This window comes from Mycteria americana, chromosome 7, assembly GCF_035582795.1.
Source record: "Mycteria americana isolate JAX WOST 10 ecotype Jacksonville Zoo and Gardens chromosome 7, USCA_MyAme_1.0, whole genome shotgun sequence".
Lineage (NCBI taxonomy): Eukaryota > Metazoa > Chordata > Aves > Ciconiiformes > Ciconiidae > Mycteria > Mycteria americana.
This window is the reverse complement of record NC_134371.1, coordinates 38,861,366-38,882,678: the sequence shown is the minus strand read 5'-3', so window position 1 is coordinate 38,882,678 and position 21,313 is coordinate 38,861,366. Positions and strand designations below refer to the sequence as shown.

Below are 21,313 nucleotides of genomic sequence, written 5' to 3'. Positions count from 1 at the left end.
GCAAGTATACAACTAACTTTCAGAAGAAAGCTGAAAAGGCAGAGATCAGAGTTTTAAAAAAAATTATGTAAAAGAAATTACATATTTAAACCCAATACTTAATAGTAGATGTGTAGATCTATGGAGCACCATGTAGCAATATATTCTTCAAGAATAAAAGAATCCTGGCATGGAATGAGTCAATTGATTTCTCTTCCCTGAACTCGATCTGTTTTTACAGGCACCACATATAATTATCACATAACTAATGCTGGAAATACACTACTTCATTCTCAGTGGACTGCAATCAACTGCACATAATCATTACTGTTTCCAAAATGCTATCAGCAGATCAATTTGCTGTGAAGCAGCTGTTAGTGATTTAATATTCTCTTTACTTACAAAGTGAGAGCTGTTCATGGTTTTCTCTTGGCAAGTTGGGGGAAAAAGGAGAGAGACAGATGCATAATGCATAATTTAAACCCAGTGAAATTTCAAAGATTAACAGAAGTTTGATGAAAAGTATTCGTGCCTGATAAAGCCAAAAGTTGCAATGATTTTCCTGATTACTTATTTTAGGTCTAAGCACTAGAAACCCCCAGGTAAGTGGGGCAGGTGCCCAACAGGAACTACACACTGCTGAGCAAGCACCTGGGGTAAGAACTGAACACTGAGAAGGCAAACCAGGCAAGGAAGATGAAAATTGCTTACTCCACCGTGCCTTCTTATTCCCAGCTGCCACTGCCTCCCATAGGAGTTCTTGGGTTTCACTGCTCTCAAAAGGATGGTGAATCTAAACATTACTATTGGAATGAATGAGTCCTCCACAATTACACATTTGGAACCATAGGCCCACACCACATCAAAAGTTATCCAAAGTACTGTCTCAGTAAGTCAAAAGTTGAGGTACTAACATGAATAATAGGAACCTGCGACTGAAACAATACTTGCCCCTTTTCCCTCCCCTCTCCAGTCCCACTATACTTTGAGGGTAAGACTGATGACTTTCCTTGGTCCCAGAATAAAGGCTGATGCAAACTTCTTGGAAGAACTTCTTGCAAATGGTATGTCCGTCAGCCACCAAAGCTGCATGCAGCAGTTTTCCTAAAAAATTGGTTAGAGGCAAAGTAACCCAGCATCTGAGCATACGTTAAATAGCTGGACTGGTTTCTTCTTTATTACCTATTCTTTGACTCTTCAAGCCAGTTTCTCTTACAGGCTATTAGGACTCCTAGATCAATGTTTTTCAAATGACACCTTAAAGAGAGGAGAAACAAACAAGAAAAAAGAAATAGGAAAGACCACCTAGAAATGCCTTCAAATCTTTTGGCTTTAAATACAGTCCAAGAGACAGCCTAAGCACTGCAACATCCCAATGTAGTGGTGCTGACAATGTGAAAAATCAGAAAGAGAAGCTATTTGTCCTGTTCCAGGTGATTTAATGGTGAATTGCAATGGCTTCAAGTACTTACTGGCTGCCTGTTAAAAAAAAAAGACCTTTTTTCATTTCTTCGGAGATAATCAATGGAAAAGAGCCTCAAACTGGCCTGTCTTGATTACACTGGTGACTCCACAAAACTCACTGACACAGCAAAGACACGCTCTAGATTTCGCCACTGTTCTTGTTTCAGGGGTGTCCCAAGGACAATCCAGATTACTGGCAATGTATTTCTTTTAGACATCAAAACCAGCAAGAACAGGCATCTAAGAAAGGGAATCTTCTGTAGCAGCCAATGCAATGCCTGAAACCCAGTAGGGAAATGAAAGCCAGGGACAGATCCTGTCAGATGGACAGGTCTTCACTGGAGCTTAAAGACAACAGAAAACAAAATCTTCAAGATACTAGGAAGGCTCTTAAGAAATCATTAGCAAAGATATTCTCAGGGAAGGAACCTGTCAGCTGACAGAGGGGCACATCCAACTTCTATGGCTGCAGAGAAAGCACACAAATGGACTTAATGACAAACCTAAACCTTATGACAAGAAAATCCGCAGCTTTAGTTGTGTACATACCACTATATGAAATGTCTATACAATGACATCCAAAGAGAATCACAGACTGCCTGCTACGGCATCAATCTTAAAGCTAATATATTCTGTTTGTATGTTTATTGCTCCTCTGGTGTTCACCAAAAATAAGCTACAGAAAGGCAGAGTTCATAAATAAGTCTTAGTCCCTTTCCAACTGCATCATTTCTAGCAAGGCCTTCAGATGCAAAGCCAAAGGGAAGAGAGAGGGGAGAGAAACAGTACAAGAAATTTTATACACAACTGCTGAAAGCCAGCCAGAGTGCTGCATTTTATTCAAGGCTCTCCTTTACCATATTAAAAAAATTTAAACACTGACATAGGTCTTTTAGCCCATTGAAACATATCAAACAAACTCAAGGACACTACAGACCTTTGAGAGTCACCTAGTTTTATAATTTCTTTCAGACTGACCTCTCTTTCAATCAAAAATAATAGTTCCTTGAAACAAATGAAGCACAGTAGAAAAAGGAAATGAAGACAGATTTAATAGCCAGTGACTATCAACAACTATCTAACATGCACTCTGGGGTAATGAAAATATGTAAGGCTCCCTTTAGCAGCTAGCAATGCTTGCCAGGGAAACAGGACTACCACCTATTATGAAGAAATGTATTACTAAAAGGCAGGTATTTCTAACATCTTATTCTCCTTATTGCCTTTGTTGTATGCATATAGCCAGTTTTGTATGGATTTTTATAAAAACTAAGACTGGACAAAAACAAGAATATCACCCATCAATTAATAATCCAGTGGGCAGATTTGATAAATGTTCCACAGAGTAAAATATAGAAACATCCTTTAAAAAAATTAAAATCTAAAATGGTCACAAAACCAAAAAGTCATTAGAATGAATAAGAAGGGGAGACTTAAGATAGGATTACAACAATAAACTAATGGGATTTTGTTCGCATGATGAAATTCCTATATGTTAATCTAAAAACACTGTATTCAGAAGTTTTCTAAATACTATTTAACAATAAAGTTAGCATTTTAGCAACATTTAAGGTCTTTAACAGCTACTTTTAAAGTACAGGTATCTCCTCCTGGTTCTGGTCAGCTGTACAAGGCAAACCTTCCTCCTCTCTGTCCTTAACATATTTTACAGGTTAGATATGTTAAAACAGTGGTTCTGTAATCACAGTCACTTTGCAGACAGCTGATTGCTTATTCCCATGATAAGGTTTCCCCTCCTTCCTTCTTGCTACTAAGCATATTTTACCAATTCTTTAATATATCTGAAGTTGACTTTCTGTTTAGCCAATTCCCACAGTTCTTTAGTACATTACACAATAACAAATGAGAAGTGCGGTCCTTGATGAGGTACACTGCCTAACATGGACCTTACTACAAGAGCATTTCAGAATAGTCAGCAAAAGAAAATGTTTCTTTGAAGAGATAACTTACATGAATAAACAAGATAGGAACAGGTTTCCTAGAAAGGTGGTTGATGCCCCAAGCCTGTCAGTGTTTAAAAGAGGCATTTGGATAATGCCCTTAACAACATGCTTTAACTTTTGGTCAGCCCTGAATCAGTCAGGCAATTGGACTAGATGATCGTTGTAGGTCCCTTCCAGCTGAGATATTCTATTCTATTCTAAGACAGCAAATGTTGGAAGAATCACTGGCATATCTGTGATATTAGTGTAAAAAGTATCAGTGTAAAAGTAGCCTCAGGCCGGATATATAGTCCAATAAAGGAGCAACTTCAAAAGCTAGATCAGAAAAATTTTAAATAAATGCAACAACAACAACAGAAAAACCCCCCCAAACCAAAACCCAAACAAAAAAACACCCCACACAACCCAAACAAAAAAACCAAAGCCCCAAACTCCCAGATTTCAATAGGTGGTATGGTCACAAGAAGTTTGCAGCTTAACATTTTCTCTTCAGTCAAGAGGAGAATCAGGCAGGTGTCCAAATCCCATGCCCAGGCATTTCAGTCATTAGAAGGTTAAGAAATATTCTAAGTGTTGTTGATGAGAATAGGATTTGGTTATATCCTGAATGTGAGCAATAGTGAAAAAGTGAGAAAGTACACAACAATTGATTAAAAACAAAACAAAAAACCCAACCAAACAAAAAAACCCCCCAAAACTGAAAAGGTTAGAGGTTTGGTCTGAGTTTTAGATGATTAACAAAGATGTCTGTAGATCTGAGACTGGGTACAGAAGACAGGGCTGGAATAGAACTTGTACGTTGGAGACATTATTAAACATTTACAAGAGGAGAGATGAGGGTAATAGAATTACTTAATCTGAAATACAAAATACAGCATTACATAAAAAAAGCACTACAGTTTTGAGACTTGGTTGACTAACTAGATAGCTGGAGTCCTACAGTTTTAATTGTGGAGAAAGCTAAAATTCTGATCTTATTTTAAAAGTTGATATTACACAGAGAAATTTTTAAGAAAGCCATAAATCTCAAATACACTACCTGAAAAATTATGCCAAATACAGAGTTAAAGAACAAGTTTTGCACAGTAAAATTGTTTGGAATGTTTAAAGTTTGCCCAGAATCACCTTAAAAAGGTAACCATACTGACAAAAGGCTTATATTTCTAGGAACAAAAACATCTATGTGGAGCAAAAGGCACTCAACTAACACAGAAAGAAATTACATCTAATTACTACTCCAGAAATCCTGTATGGTAAGCCTTTAACCTGTAATTATGATTCTGTCTTTACATAAAGGACAGCCAGCATTTAGGGGAAAGAAAACCACTTAATACTTTCCTGTTTCATCAATAACTGCTATTTAAAACAAAAACACAGCTATTTCTTCAGTATTGTTTTGGTCTTTCTGTATATCCTGAAGATAAAGAACTCCTTATAGCAGATACTTTAAGTTTTCAAGTAATAAGCTGTGATCAGTAATAGAAGTCATGTGCCAGAACACTTAATTCCCCAGACTTTTTAAACATGTGCATGTAACGGACACTGGAAAAAAAATAACTCACGTGATTGAATCTTCTGGTGAAAGCAACAGCATTTGGTGCAGAACTGTATTTCTCTCTTTTATTCCAGCCACAGCTTGCCAGCTCCTGGGAGAACAAGGATGAAAATTCATTTTTTTTAAATCAGTGCATAACACGTGTTCACAGCCAAGAGCATATAGAGACACAAATCTTAAGAGTTTCAAAATAACTTAACAGAGCAATAATACATTGAAGTAATAAATATATAGTTACACTTTTTCTGATTTCTTCTGTAAACTGAGATTCCACAAGTGTCATTTCTGAATTGTTTTGAATTATTAGACTTTTACAATTCATCTTCTGTTGAATTAGGGACTTTTTTTTTTTTAATTCAGTTCTTATTAGAAACCAGTGAAATAATTCAAGATCTGTTTTGTTAGCACAGAAAATCCTGCTTTAAATGTCGATCTGAGCTAGGGAGAGCAGCATGTTCTTTTGTTTTTAATTGCTTTCTGAAGATACTTAAAGTCTATGAGAAGATACACCTCGTTAACTCAACCCAGACATGTCCCATTATTTTAACTTGGCATGTTGCGTTAAAGAAATACCAAAATTGTAATCTTTTGCAGCAACAGGAAAAGAAACATTATTTCCAGTTTTTCCTTCCAAAGGAGCTGATTTTATTCGAAGTTGAACAACACTCAGCACTTAAACAGTTTTGTGGAGTAACAGGGAGCAAGGGGACCTGCTTAAAAGATAAAAAAAAATAAATCACATTGTTCCTGTACTTAAGTCACCCTAAAAACTGTAGGCCTCAACAGTCTAACAAACTACTTGTAAAGCCTGAAAAAGCATTACTTTATAACAAAGTTACAATGCCTCTTACTTGTCTGTAAAACTTAGTCAGCAGTTGGGCAACTACATCATCTTCCTTGTTATTTACTACCACTTAACTTCAATAAAGCAGTTCTAATTAAAATAATAAAAAACTAAATGTACCAAAATGAGCTCTTCTATTCGTATACAATAGCATACAGAATAGATGCAAATGTATACAGCATACGGCACACAACCTATTCCACAGTGCTACCAAGAAAAATAATCAATACAGAGACAGCTTAATTACTGAAGTGGCATAAGAGCTAAGTACAGCCTTTCATTTTTATTTATTCATGCTTTCTTTCCACATCTTCCACTCTGAAGCACTCTCAGTTTTATCACCACATTGAAAACTACTTACTGAAACCAGAATCACATTATACATCCAGCTACCATATAACGTAGGTAAAAGACTCAACGTGTAACCAATAATTGTGCCATTTAAGACAGCCATAGTTTAAAAGAATTTGGTATCTGGATATTCTAAGCTCTAAAGGTTTTTGTTTGGGTTTTTGTTTGTTTGGTTGGTTTTTTTAATCAGGAACTTCTTAATGTCTTTTCAACCAATGTCCCCACACTACTAAAGAGTCTCATGCCAGTTAAGAGAGACCTTGAATTCTTCCACTTGTTGAAGTTTGTGGTGTGCTGGTATTTGTTAGAGAAGAGTCCGAGATGCTCCTGTCCACAGGCACTGGGAAGAACGCAATCTCCAGCTTTGTATTTAGGGCCATTCCTTCAAAATTCACTAGGAAGTTCTGCCACCAAAACCTATCCTGGAAAATGCCAGCATGTTCAGCATAGGAACGCACACGTCCATCTCCTTCTATCTGCACTTCAATGACTATGCACAAGACAACCATGCAGCCCTGAGTTGCTCCTGTTGCAAAGGAGAGCGGGCTATTGGAGAAGGAAGCCATCCAAGAGACTCTTGTTTACATTCTCTATCCCTCAGCATCTCCCACTGCTGCAGTTTCCATTGGAATAACAATCACAGCTCTGCACTTGGGAGAATACAAGGTGATTCATCCTTACTGGCACCTGATGATTACACTTCCTTAACAGCAGAAGAAAATTAGTTGCCATCTCAGGTTTAGAGAAAGCATGGTAATTTCTTAATAATTCAGGGCATGTACTTGTACTATTTCAGTTCTCATCACAGAGTAAAAAACCAATGATGATTCTGGGCAGAAGTTACCCATTGCCCTGGCACTGTACATCTAAGGGCTTAGATGGTACAAACATCAGAAGGGGACCTGGCTTAGCTAGCACTGAGGTTTGTGGCACTGATGTGATTAGCAACAGAAATGTAATTTTTAAGTAGAAAACATTACCAAGAATCTCTAGACAGTACTTAAGTAACAGTATTAATGATAAGGTCAAATTTATATTTATACACTCAAAATTAGAGGTCTAATATCAGTTGGGCACAGATGCAAGATCCCTCAGACTGTGAACCATATATATGTGTATATATATTTATTGTTATTATTTCAAAGAAGAGGCCTCCCTGTTTTGACATAAGACAGACAACTGAAGCCTCTGCTCCAGAAAAATCTTGTTGAGATTTTCCCTATCTGATTGGAAAGAGAAAGCAACGACTGGCAGAGAATAAATGTTTTGGTAAATAAGATGGAAATCTAAACAATGAGGCAGCAGAAATAGCTCCTGGAACACATTCCTAGCAGATTCTCCTGACTAAGACTGTTTCTGTATTCCGGGGCCTGAGGCTGGCTGTAAGGTTGTACATAGAGTTCTACATTACCATTCTTACCTTGGAATGAAATAGGTTTTCATGCAGTCTCACAAAAAGGTAAAGACATCATTGTACATTATTGACCATATCATGTACTGTTTAAAACCCTGAAATTCTAGTTCAGCCAAGAATACAGAAAAACCCACCAGCGCTGACTGAAATGAGAAGTCTTCCAAGTTAAAAAAAGACAAAAAATATTCTTCAACATTACTGCAGGTTTTTAACATTTTCCCCACCATTAAAGCTAAACAGATGAAATGTTGTATAAAGGCAACGTTCTGTGATCTTGCACTCAAAGAGTATTACAAACTCACCATGTTTTGCCCCAACCCAGTAACTCCTAAACAGTGTTACACACGCTACTGGTCTACATGAACCCTTTAAAGGCACAGCAGCTCCCAGCTTCACCTGCATGGAGCACTTGCCTCAACCACTCTTCTACTAACTCTCCTTCCTCTTCCTCCCCCAAAACCTTTGAACTCTGTACTAAGATCACAAGCTGAAACAGTCATTTGTGGAGTGTACAACAGGACACAGAGGCACGGGGTTGAGGTATACAATGAGATGGGAGAGTTACAGGCAGATTTGCACTCCTAGATTTGAGGGGGGAAAAAGATTATGAACTCAGACTACAGGAGGTAGGAGGCAGAAGTTGTTGTCAACTGGAGACAGAGTAGGAAAACTACATTGTAACAGACTTAGGGTTAAGATAATTTGAAAACACATGGGTATGGTGGAGAGAAGATAGGTATGGGACTGAGAGAGTTCCAGAGTATATGGGGTCCCAACTAAAATGACAGAGCCAAAGGCACATCCTCTCCTATACATGCTTGAAGCTCAGCACAGAAGCAGAAGTAATAGACAAAGCCGTCCTGGTAACTGCTAGTGGCAATAAATTTAAGAATCCTCTGGCTCTATCAACGTTCTTGAATGAAAGCACGTAGCACTGGATGATGCAAAGAAAAAGATCCTACTTCTGACTGGAAAGGTACACATCAAAATCCTTTTGCAGAGGTGCCAAGACACAGTTACGCAGGCCCCCAGGACCTGTGCTGTCAGTTCAGATTCTTCAACAACTTAAGCCAACATCTACACTGCTGTTTAGGGACAGGCACAGGAGAGGCACAGACTTTTGAGAGTTCTAAAAGCCTTTTTTCTCCTCCCTTTAGTTACTGTAAGAAATGCTTCTCCATCTCACTTGCAAGACCTCTCTCCCCTGTACAGCCAGCTTTTTCTCTTGACTATAAACTAAACTAAAAGTAGTTTCCCTTGCTGCCTGTCCACAGTTTCTCAGCATTATTACCTGATCACTCTGCTTCAGGGGAAACTGTCATTCACAGCCCTCTTCCCCCTCACTAGAACCCACTTACCTAAACTCATTGCCCTTGACACTGCTCATCCCACCACCTGATGATGCCATCAACAGAAGGGAAGCCACCAAGGTTTTTGCCTTCAATGCATTCGGTCCGGGAGAAGTATGATACAGTCCTAACGAGCATGGACCTGACTCTGCACACACTATTGCAATAAAGCACACTAATTTGCTGAACTGGAATTCAGAAACCATTCTTACACTTCTATAAAAATACTAATTTCTTCACTCTAAGACTGTGCTGCCTATTCCATTACTCTAGTTCAGGCATGCTTCTTTGATCTTCCTCTAGAGTTGCACTTTTTCCACCACAAGTTTCAAACCTAAAGTATTCACAAGGATTATTTCCTTAGTCTGCCAGTCAACTCAAGCACAGGAGTGACATCACTACAACTGCCCATTTCTTATTTTGTGGAATTTATTTAAAATGAGGTGCAAGACTGAAAGATTTAGGATCAAGAATACAAAAGCTGAACTTTTTTCATAACTCATTTTGGTTTTCATTCCGTTTTGAATCTATAGAATTTTACTTTCCTTAGCAAAATACTACAGGAACACTTAAATTATAACCGGTACTACACGGCAGACAGAGAAACTGTGCTTCTCATTAATATCTTTATATACGGGTCAAAGTGAAAGTTTCAAAAATAGGAGGAGAGAAAAAGCAAGGATTAACAGTGGAACCATTATACAACTTCAGAGCAAGTAAAGATGAATATTCAGTAAGCGAACTTTTTTTTTTCCACTGCCTAGCCTAGTGAAGCAGACGGGATAAAGAAGTTAAAGACAATAACCCAGTAAAGATTTTCAAAGTGAGTACATATGGGTAAATAATTTTGGAGAATGTATTAAAATATGTAAAATAAGTAATCAGATTTTCCAATAAAAGCAAGTTAAAGTGTTCTGCAAGGGGACATCTGGCATTTAGTTAATATTAACATCGCTACCAGCAGCACAACTGAGCAAGTCTATGACTACCATTTTGCTTTATAGTCACTACTCTCTAGAAAGCCACAACCACTACAAGAAAAAGAAAACAAAAACCAACACACCACTTGTCATGCATGGGAACAGATGGAAATCATATGATTGACTTGGAGAACTCCATCTTTTTTTGTTTCCCGAAAATGAAAATGCAAATCAGCTGCTTTCATACAGACAGAAGTTTATGTAGCAGAGTGTTCTTTATTATCTTCATTTCTTATACTGCAGCCCACTAATTATTAATTAACAAAGAAACAGTAATTTCTTCTACTTTCTTTTCTCAAAAGCAACTTGCAGGCATTTTTAATGATGAAGAAAGGTGGTTTCCAGTATCACTTGGAGTGATACAGTCTGCTTAAAGCTCAGGCAGCAGCTCATGTCACTATATACTAAGCCATGGTTAACTGTTCAAGTCCACGCTTCTGGCTCACCCTAAATGCAAAGTGATCCATGGTACCTTAATCCTGAGTTATGTGGGCTACACTAAGCTCCCTGAGAGTTTTTTCCTAAGAGCATGAAACAGGAAGTTGTAGTGGGTGATGTGTAGAAACTCTAGCACACACACGAACCCATGATATCTGTAGGAGATGTAGGAAATATAGGCAGAATAATTATATTTATTTGCTACAGATAAAGGCAAAAGGCTGTAAAAGTGTATAAGTGTGTACTATAAGTACATTCATTGATTTTGATGCCAAAAGAAAAATTACTATATATTGCTGTAAAAAGTGTTATTCAGCTCTGGTTTTTGTTAAGATAACCAAGATGAAATTCTGATGTTGCTTTTTAAAAAAACACAAACCAACAATACTTTACAAAAATATTTTAACATAATGAAGAAGATGCAACACGATAATTTAGATAGTCAAGAAAAACTATGATATTTAAAGAATACTGCTAACACCCTAAAGATGGTGAAAATTCATCTCCAGTTATTTTAAAAATTAAGCATCTTGGAATACACCTTTCAGAACTCTTATTTGGGAAAACAAATGAAAACACATTAAAGGCTAAAAATATTCATTCATATACCATTCTACAGAGTTTGGGAAGCAGATGGGATTCACAGCCTGTATAACAAAGATTTGTTGGTGAATTACAACAATCTATAACAAACACCCAGTTTTTAAATCTTGGCACACTGGGAAAGATGTTGCTCATCATCTCCCACCATGCATGCAGATGAGACCTGTGAAATTGGATTCCAAATAGAGTATCTACTAGCACTGATATAAAAAACCCAAATTTTATCAATGCCTTTTTGTCACTCATTAAAGCCTCCGTTTACAAGCCCTTTTATACAGGTGAAATCAGCTCAACATTGTTTTGTTTTCTAATTACAAATTCAGCAATATTTGAGTGCACACGTCAAGGTATGTGTAAAGATTTAAAAATTGAATCAAGATATGAATATGGCACACAGTCTGGTAGATACTTCAAAGAAACTCAGAAACCTGCAACACTTCATTAATCTGCTGTTAAGACACCTTTAGGCAAACTAAGTGTTCCATGTCTGTTTACCCCTTCTGCAAAACACGAGAAAAGCATTTGAATTGTGTCTAGCTTCTTCTGACCTCAGAGTTAATCTGTATGCCCCTTTTCTGTAGGGAATTAACACAATGTAGAGGCACATCAGATATAAGACGACAGACCTCTGTCTACCTGTGAAGGAACACTGATGGACTGATAATACTTGCACACTGTCAGTGCCTTCAACTGCTTTTGTGCAAACACTTGAGAAGTGTAAAAACAGCTACCCTTCTTCATATGGATATTTTCCAGTGAAGGCATCAGGTGAATTTTTCTTATGCAGTACATACAGATTTTTTGAAAGGAATTACTTTCTAGATACAGTCCCCTACTCTTTCACAGTTTTTCTTTTAGATAAGTTTATTTTATTCTGTTTTTCCCTTTTATGGTTTACAGTAACAAGTTAGAATAGGCAACAAAATTAAATGTACTTTCTCGACATTTCCCCCAGAGACTTTCTGTAGGTCTGCTCACACAACATAATCTGAGATAAAAGAGGTAGCCTTAAAAAAGCAACAAATTATGAGGTATGGAGTACTGGATCACTGCCACTATATGTAACTTGCTTGCTTCCTTCCTTGTGGTTGTTACACAGCTGACCGCTCATCCTGTGCGGTGCTGGAAGCAGATTGCAAAGAATAAACTACCATCAAGATCAAGCAGTGGAATTTCTTTATCAGCAGATCATTAGGAAAAGTCCTAACTAGTTAAACTGGTGTTTTGATTTTTTGATATCCAGTACTATGAAGCTCAGTGTAACTAGAGATGAGGTACTACATAAAAGCACCCAGAGCTTATTCAACTTCACCACTCATGGGTGAGGGCAACACTACATAGCAGTAATGCTTAACATTAGCAAAAGTAGTACACAATCACACATATCAGTAAAATATTTAAAAGAATCAGATAAAAGGGTAAAATGCTTTAAAGTTTTGGAAAAGAGCTTAAAAAAAGAGATATCTTATTAAATGATCAGGATAAACATATTCTGCCAATCAAAAAGACTCTAAGGGTATGCTCAGGAAAAAAAAAAAGCCAGAGATCAAATGGGAGGCTCTTTGAAGGATTTAAAAGAAAAAAAGGCACAACCAAAAAAACCCAACCAAAACACTCACACAAATCTGCATGGGTTGGGAAATAGCTTGCTGAAATCATGAAACCTAAATCATAACAACATTTTCAAGTACAGATCAAAAGGAGGCCTTCAAAAAATCCGTGGGTACACAAATGATGAAATCAACAATCACAACCAAGAAATTCATCAGGTTTCTCCACTTGAAGCAAAATATTCTTCAGTGTGCCCCAAGAGTGACATGACAAAAGCCTGCCACCAATAAAATAGCTTATGATAGTCTAAAGGTGACTGACAAGCTGAAAAGACTTCCACACTACCGATAAAGTGGACAATAAACTGAAAAACAGTCAAAAGTGCAAAACAATACCCTCATGAAAATGCTAATCATACAGAAATAAGGATAAACAAATTCATCATTTATTATAGTCACTGTGAAGATTCTGAAAACATCAATTCAAGTCAGGCTGCAATCAGAAAGGAATATGGCATTATATAAAAACAAAACAGAGAACACAAATGATCAATATATTATCCCAATATATCCACAGATCACACCCATCTTGAATAGAAGATGCCGTTACAGCCATTTTTCTTTTGCCAAAAAAAGATATGAACCAGTTAGGGAAACACCGGACAGGATGAGGTATCAGGAGCTGAAACCTAAAACATTATGATCAGAATAGCCAAATCAAGATGTTTATAATTCAGAAATATTAAAACCCAGATACTTCATCTCTAGCACTAGCTGAACATATTTAAATGCCAATACTTAATTCCCCAAACTATTAGTTCCAGATATTTTTGTGTTATAAATCCATCTGCCTCAGAGCTATATGAACTGGGACAAAAATTAAGTTTTATTGACATATATACACTTTGTAATTCCAGAATTTATACACTGGCATAACTTTTTTTCATTTAAATTTCAAAACAAAACCAATTAACTACTTACCTCTGGCTGAATTGCTTTAAATACAGGGACATCCATTAGTGTTATCTGACCCTGAAATTTAAAAAAAAATATATATTATAAGTTAAGATCAAAATTAACCTTGCATTTGATTAAGTTGCTGTGCTGCATGAGAACTGTATTTGTTCTGTTTCCCTGTATTATTTAACTTTCATTTTGTAGCTAATTTCAGAGGTTTCTGCTCCTACCACAGAGCTGTCCTGCAAAATGAGAGAATAAAATGCTCTAAACTTTACATTTAATAAAATAAACAAATTATGAGAAATTATTCTCAGGAGCATAATCCTGCAGTTACACATGCAAGTCAGAGCTTGAACTTAGAAACGCTATATAACAATCTACCCAAGAATACAAGGAACTAACTTTAGTTGCTCAAGGGCAGTTTCTCTTCAAACTCTGAATCTCGGTCTAGGTGTTACACAACTCTATTGAAACATCCCTAAAATCTTTCAAATCAATACTTGAAGCATATTTGAATAGCTAAGCTAAGTAACTGTTCAGTTGCACAGCAAGAGTTAAAATTAAATACAGCCATTTCACCTCCAGCAAGTCAGAACCAATCAGTACATTTTCATTCTGGGATGTCTGTTTAGCTTTGAAAAGGGTAAAGGAGAACTCACAAAGACCAGGTTTTGCATTTTGAAACATATTCACAGAGCCTTATTTTAAGCATACAACTTAGGATTGCTGTCTGCCTATGTATACAGAAGAAAGAGACCATCTCTTTCAATGAGTATATAAGTAGCCCAGAAATACCAGTGCTATCTGAGTTCGACATCACAAATACCTTTTTAACGGTGAATTCAGAGACCTTGTTTGGTTTCCTCAGATGTGAGCTGCATAGCTTTATTCCCATTTCCCTGACAACGGCGGTTCCCCCATTTATACACTCTATGGTACACACTGACAGCTTTGTGACCCTCACAAATTGCAACTTCCATTGAATGCCATTGTTGGATAGCAAAATAGCTTCTCAGATAAAGTCAACCTTGCAGAAAAATTTTAACTAGGATAGTCTAGTTGAAAGAAAGCAGGTGCAACGAGATGCACCTGCTCTAATGAGACAAGAAGTGATGTGTTTTGCCAAAGACGACCAAATCTACATTTTGTGGCAGATCTCCTTGACCTCTAAATCTATTTTTAGGTATGAATTCTAGCAATAAAACATAACCATAAAATTATATAAATCAGTCCCAGTTTCTGTAACCAACACACTGTACACAATCATCTGGTATTTTGCAGTACAACACCATAAAGTAACAAGCACTTCATGAGTCTGCTTTTTACAAACTTTCTTTCCTGGGTTCTGCTTTAGTTGGCTGCTCCTTCTTTCAAACAATGACATTTTAAAGCTGTATTAGATTTTTCTAGTCTTGGGCTAAAGTGAGATTAAATCGGACCAATTTGACTGAATCCACTGACTCAACTACAAACAAGACTGTATACACTCACAAACGTGCATGTCTGAACACCTTTGTAGCAGTAAATCCTGTACAAACTTTAACGTAAACAAGACATCCTTGGTCCTGTAACATAAACACACTCGCATGTGGTATGAGGCATACGATTTGTACCTACCATTCATTAATATCCATAAACTATTTAAATGCCAGTTTAAAAATGAATCCCCAAACTACCATTTTTAAATGTGGTTTAACAATCAACTGATCAGTTGCGGCATCTGTCTTGGCAGCACAAATCATACTGTACCTTAAAAGTTTAGATGAAGGCAAGGATATCAGACAGACATACCTACCAAAGTTTGTTTTAAGCAGCAGTGATCAGTAAGAATGGAAATTTAGGAATATAGTAGGCCAAAATACTCTTTGCCTTCAACATAACTTTTCTATTCCCTTACACCCACAGCAACTACAGTAAAAATATATAATAAACTTTTGCCAAAAACAGAAGATACCTTTCAAACTGAAAGCAACCTTGCCAACTGAAACCATTCTATTCTTTCATTTTGAGGCCTATGAAAAAGTGACTTATTCTTGAAGGAATAAAAATGGTTTCTTTTCCTAAGATGAAAGACTTTTTCAGTATTGTTTTTTAGACCATCAAGGTCAGAAATACAGAAATCTTCACACGAAGCCTTTTTTTCAAGTGGAGTAGTTTTATCTTGCCACCAAAAGTACTGACAGCAACAAGTCATTCCTGCTGAGGGAAGCAGACAAATTTGTGAAAGTGTGCCCGGACAACATAAACTACTCCAACGGTGGTTAATAAAACTTTGCTTTTGAAGGATTTTGAACGCGTGCACAGACAATGCTGGTAATTTTTCCTGCTCTTTCCCACCTTTTCCTAACCTGAGCAGGTTATCTGGGAAAAGACTAGGACCCTTGGACAGTGACAGGAGTACCACCTTGCCAAAAGCCACAACATGCTGGACAATGCTTTGCTATAGGTGAAGGGTACAGCTGGATCTTTACATTACACACAGAAGAGCTTTAGAAACTTCTAAACATGTCATAGATGTCATTCTGGGTTATGTTACACTGCACCTGGGTAAGCAAATACCGCTTCATCTTGACAATTTAATAGTATGCCCTCTTATTTGAGATATCTACATATAAGGCTCTTTTGAGGAAACAAACAGGCAAGGCATGTCTTTACTGGGGCAGGGAAAGACATCCGACAAGTAGGGAGAACAAAATTTTTCTCCACAAGCATGATATTTAAGAAGGGGGCAGGGAAAATGTGGCTAGCTAATTTCTAGAGTTAAAATGGATTTGAAGCTAATAATCAAGATGTGTTCAGACAACACTTATCCTAAAAGGAGCTGAGGCACAAGCTTATGTATTTATTTCTAAATCTTACTTAAAAGTTTAAGATGACAAATTGAGAATGCCTAAGAAAAGGGCTTCCCTATGAGAGCAGCACTTATCTAAATACTCCACAGAAAGTCTGTACCACTGTGTAGGACAAACGTGCCTGATATTTGGGGGTACGTGTTATTTCTAAACTTCCCACTCACTAGGAAAGAGCAAACCTATCCCAGTTCTGTGAATCATCTAACCATGTATCCAAGTGCTTGTGCCTGCACAGCCAAAGGAATTACACTTTCTTACCTGCAGAGAACACTCAAGAGACAGAGGGACAGAAGGAAAGCATGGATTCATTCCTCTCACTTGATCCAATCCTGACCATAGAGCAGCCACACATTACAGCAAGAGTTAACTCTTCCTTTTGATTTCCAAGGTGAAGAACCCAGTCCTGAAACACCAGCCATAGAACTCAATCTCTAGTCTCCCATTTGTCCGCTAAAGTATACCAAGCTTTCTCAGAAATGTATTATTTTAGGTAAACATGTGGCTGATTGAATGTATCGCTACGCTTCTCAATAAAGGAAATGAATTAGAAAATTGGTTGGGGTGGGGAAGGTGAAACCAAAAGAATGAGCACTTCAATAAAATTTGAATATAGGGTATATTAAAACATCCTTACAAAAGACAGTCATTTCAATGATTATTAACATTTCACTGCAAATCCTCCTCACTAAAACAAGATTACAACAACAGTACAATAAAAGTGAGCCAGGAAACTGATTCATTGTTCACATAGAAGAGAGAATGCTTAAAAATAAATGTTGTCTTTCTTCCCAGCCCTCCAGAATTTGTCCTCTTAATCAACCTGAACTGCCTTAGCTGAATTAGACTATTACTTGCTTCAGTAGTGACTCCAATACACAATATTTATGAAACAAAGACTGTTATTATAACTTCACACCAGAATTCACATATCAAAGTAAACGCATACATTTTAAATAGGGATATTAAATGGGTATATTAACATTGAAAAACCACACAAATGCCAAAGGTCAAGATTAACGTTCATTACTAAAAAGATTTGAAATTGTTATTAAGTACATTACAATATCAAAAAAAGCAAGTCTGAGAACTAAAAATACTCAGTAAGTTTTAACAGAGGAACTTCTTTCTTCTAATATCACACTGATATTAGGCTGATTTTTTTTTTTTGCTTGTTCGGTTTACACGTCTTGCTGCTTTCACTAAAAGTAGTATCAATCTTCAGTAACACTGTATCACATTACCACTTGTTCAAGAAACATCCCTTATTGAGGGCCCTTTCTTACAGAGCTTGCAATACCCATTAAGAGTTCAAAGCACTTAAAAAACTGTTCACAATTCAAAAGAGGCAAGCGACTGATAGTTGAATACCTAAGCTGATGGATAAGAAGCCATTTGAGTTTGTAGACATGACAGTGTACCTCACATAGGAGTTTAAAAATATCTTTGACAAAACAGATTTTTTTTTAAACATTAACTTATTCATATTTATAAGTCTAACGCTTAACTGAATTTTTATCCTTTTAAAGGTGCTTGCTCACTGCTAAGTCAAAAATAAAGCAAACTGAAAGGCTGGCATTCTAATTAATAGCACTTGAAATGACAAAATTTCAAAAATAATTTATTATATATATGTTAGATGCCATTGCTCAGCTCTAACAACAACAAACTTCTACCATGACCAAATCAAGGGGAATTTAAACCCCAATAAACAAAGCCACTAGTTTGGTTTCTGCAGTGAAAGAGATACAATGCACTAACTTTTCTCATTCCAGCTCCTTAACCCAGCCAATACAAATTCCTGGATAGCTCCCCCTCCTAAATGTGGTTTAATGTTTTAATATTCAAACCAAAAATTGTAAGTGTTCACATCAATTTGTTACATGAAGCAAGCCAACCATAACCTCTCTGGTTTTTGAGTTGTCAGCTGCATGGATTTAAAAAAAAAAAAAAGAACTAGGTGTGCAATACAAAACTGTGAACTTATTCTTACTTATCATTTAAATAAGCATTCTGATTACACGAAGATAGGGAAACTTGATATTTTCTGCCTTTCCAGAAGGGATATGTCTATCAAGTTTATTTATACATTAAAAGTACTTCTTCATTGCTCAGGCAATGAAAGAGCTGAATGGAAGTTTTGTGTTTATGTTTGCCCTAGATCCTAGATAACAATTCTAGAATATGATTGGAAGAGGTACGTTTTTAATGTACTACTAATATATTTCCCAATTCTCAACCACTTGAAGAACACTACAAGAGAAAACCATCTTTTAAAAACAGTCAATGATCATCTTGCAATTAGCACACTGGTAATTCCAATGGTAGTTCGAAGATCATTTTTCCCTCCCTGCACAGCCATGGGAGCTTTTGCATGTAGTAGAAAGACCTTGCCTAGGGACAATTCCCAACAGCCAAGTTTAAAAATATTTTAGCGCTCCTGGGTGTTGAGATGTTGGACTTGTTAACAATTAAGTACTTCAAAATACTAAAATTATTACCACACAGCTTCATATACATATAAAGAGATTTACCCTTCTCTCAGGCAGGTCTGTCAGGCCACAAGTTTTACATCCAGACGATTAAGAACTTCATTTCAGTATGCTGCTTCTTTGAGGAATATGAAGAAGCTCAATGAAATGAAATTTTAAAATATTCCCCAATTCTTTCTCTTTTCTGTGAATACATATGGATTACCCTCCTTCCATAGGAACCTGTAACTTAAGAACGTCTAGTTGCCGTTAACACCACTGCATTGAGCTCCTCTCCACGCTCCTCTATGAAAGTTCCCATTTGATCTGGGCTATAATTCCACCTTTCTAGTCCCTAGACCTTCTCAAGCATGAACTCCTATCAGGCTACTTGCTGTACTACAAGTTTTCCTGCCATGTACCTACCATAAGGACAGTGCACTTCCCATAGAGCTCCTGGACAGAGACCCTCAGTGTGAAAAGAAAAACTAAGTTTCTGTCTGAGATGAAAAAAATCAAATGTCTACATTTTGGTTATTCAAGAATACCGCCATAATCTGATTTTCCTTGAAGCCATATTGGTTCAAGCAGCACTTCATAAATTGTTCCTTAATCTGAATTTTTAGAAGGAATTATATTTAAGCCTTCCAACTTGGCTTAGCACTGTCTCTCCGGGCTGCCAGAATACTTTTCCTCACTGAAAAAATAGCTAAGCCTCTGTTAAGCACTGCATCAGTAGGAGAATAATTCTGCTGTCCAAAATGAACGCTGGGGGATTAAAGTTCCTGTGTTGAAACTCTACTTGTTTTCTCACAAAGTCCACTCCAAAACTTTTATCATTAATAGTTCCTCCACATGCTATAATAAAGTTGCTTCTTCTGCCCTCATTGGGGACATACTTATTCTTTAATATTCTTCTGTAAAATAAAGCTAACAGGAACACATACAAGCAGACATCCTTTTTCATCAAAAGCTCCTAGGGCCCAGTGCTTCACTTTATTCAAACTGCTCTCAGATGCAGCAGACAGACTTGCCTCAAACTCCCTAATCCACCGACAACCAGCCTCAGGAGAGGCCAAAACCAACATTACTGCCAGGAACCGCGCAGCACAACTCACACCAGTAGCGCTGCGCAGGAACTTGCAGAGGGGACTGTGAATCTGCCAGAGTCCCGCACAAGACAGAAAGTTCTCCTGGGGGGAACCTTGGGCCACTTTAAATTATTTTTGTTCTGTTTGAAGGGGCAAAAAAATTAGTTTGTTGCACCCTCCACACCTCAAAACCTATTTCTGCACTTTTATTACACACACAATGCCATTCCAGAACTCTTGGGACCTGCTTCCTTTACAAAACATGCTCTCGTGCTCTTTCTTCAGATATACATAACTTGATATTTAACTGTGGTAAGAACACCTCTGAGAAAAATTCCTTGTTTTGTCTAAACATTTTTTTAAATAAACTTTGTGTATTGTTTCCAAAATAAGCAATATTCTTTTTTCCATCACCCATTTGACAAAGCTTAACTGGAAACAAAAAGAAAGAAATACACATACATCTTAGTGTGAGCTTACTTTGTAGCGCTTTCAGAGACTAGGGCAAAGAATAAAGAAACCTTCTTAGATAACTAGGTGGAAAAAAAAGCAATGGATTTATACAGCTGCGCTTCCCTTAATTCTACCTCAAATATTTACACCACCGTGGCTAAGTTGAAGTATAAAATGGAAAAGCAAGTCAAAAAGTAATAAACAGTCAAATAATTAAACAGTAGCAGTCTAAGGAATAAGAATTTACTGTAAAGCAAAAAATAAATATTTCTTCAACCTGAGGTTCGCCAGCATCTTAATTTGGAGCTCATGTCCCCAAGCATTTTCCTTTTTTCTTTCAGTCTCACCAGCCCCCCCTTTCTACTGCCACTGCACTATTAACATATCCCTCCCCCACAAATTGTGCCCTGTACGCTTGAAACCACACTCCTACCTTCAACAAAAATGGACAGCATTCACTGCAACTGTGTCTACCCTGTACACACACAACGGCTCCATCAGCAGGGCCAGACACCAGTGGGTAATCCTGGCACCAACTTGTTTTGTGGCTTTTAGCCGTTTAATAAAGAAGTGAGCAGTGATCAGCCTAAAAGCAGGTATTTAAAACAGAGACAGTCTCCTTATTAGTTACAGCTAGAAAGCTGTCTGTAGAATTCTTAGCAGAAAACAAACGTGTCCTACTTCATACTCATTGAATGGGATTCTTTTTCCCCAAAACTTATGAAACACGCAGGCATTCAATACATCCCCTGGAAACTGTTTTTGTAAGCTGCAGGGGGATAAAGCAAACTATAAATTTGCAAAAGCAGCAGCTACCCCTGAGTATCTCACCTGTTTCAGCTGTAACTTAGCCCTTTCTAAAGCGGCCTTCAACCCTACAAAGAACTTAAACCACCCAGTTGGTAACAACAGTACAACTGGACTATTACATATATATTACAATAATAATTTCCGTTACTGTTCAAACTAGACCCCTTGAAGGGCTGGCATACTTTTGC

At 37.2% G+C, this 21,313-nt stretch overlaps 1 protein-coding gene across 10 annotated transcripts in view; it reads right to left on the bottom strand.

Moving 5' to 3' along the window:
* Nucleotides 1-21,313, bottom strand: part of RALGPS2 (Ral GEF with PH domain and SH3 binding motif 2) — a 127,898-nt gene that overhangs the window by 72,274 nt on the left and 34,311 nt on the right. For all 10 annotated transcript variants that reach the window (XM_075507917.1, XM_075507919.1, XM_075507908.1 and 7 more), the window contains exons 4-5: nt 13,473-13,523; nt 4,970-5,053 (exon numbers count right to left, since the gene is read on the bottom strand). In XM_075507917.1, coding sequence (XP_075364032.1) covers nt 4,970-5,053; nt 13,473-13,523 — 135 coding nt within the window. The remainder of the gene's footprint in view (nt 1-4,969; nt 5,054-13,472; nt 13,524-21,313) is intronic.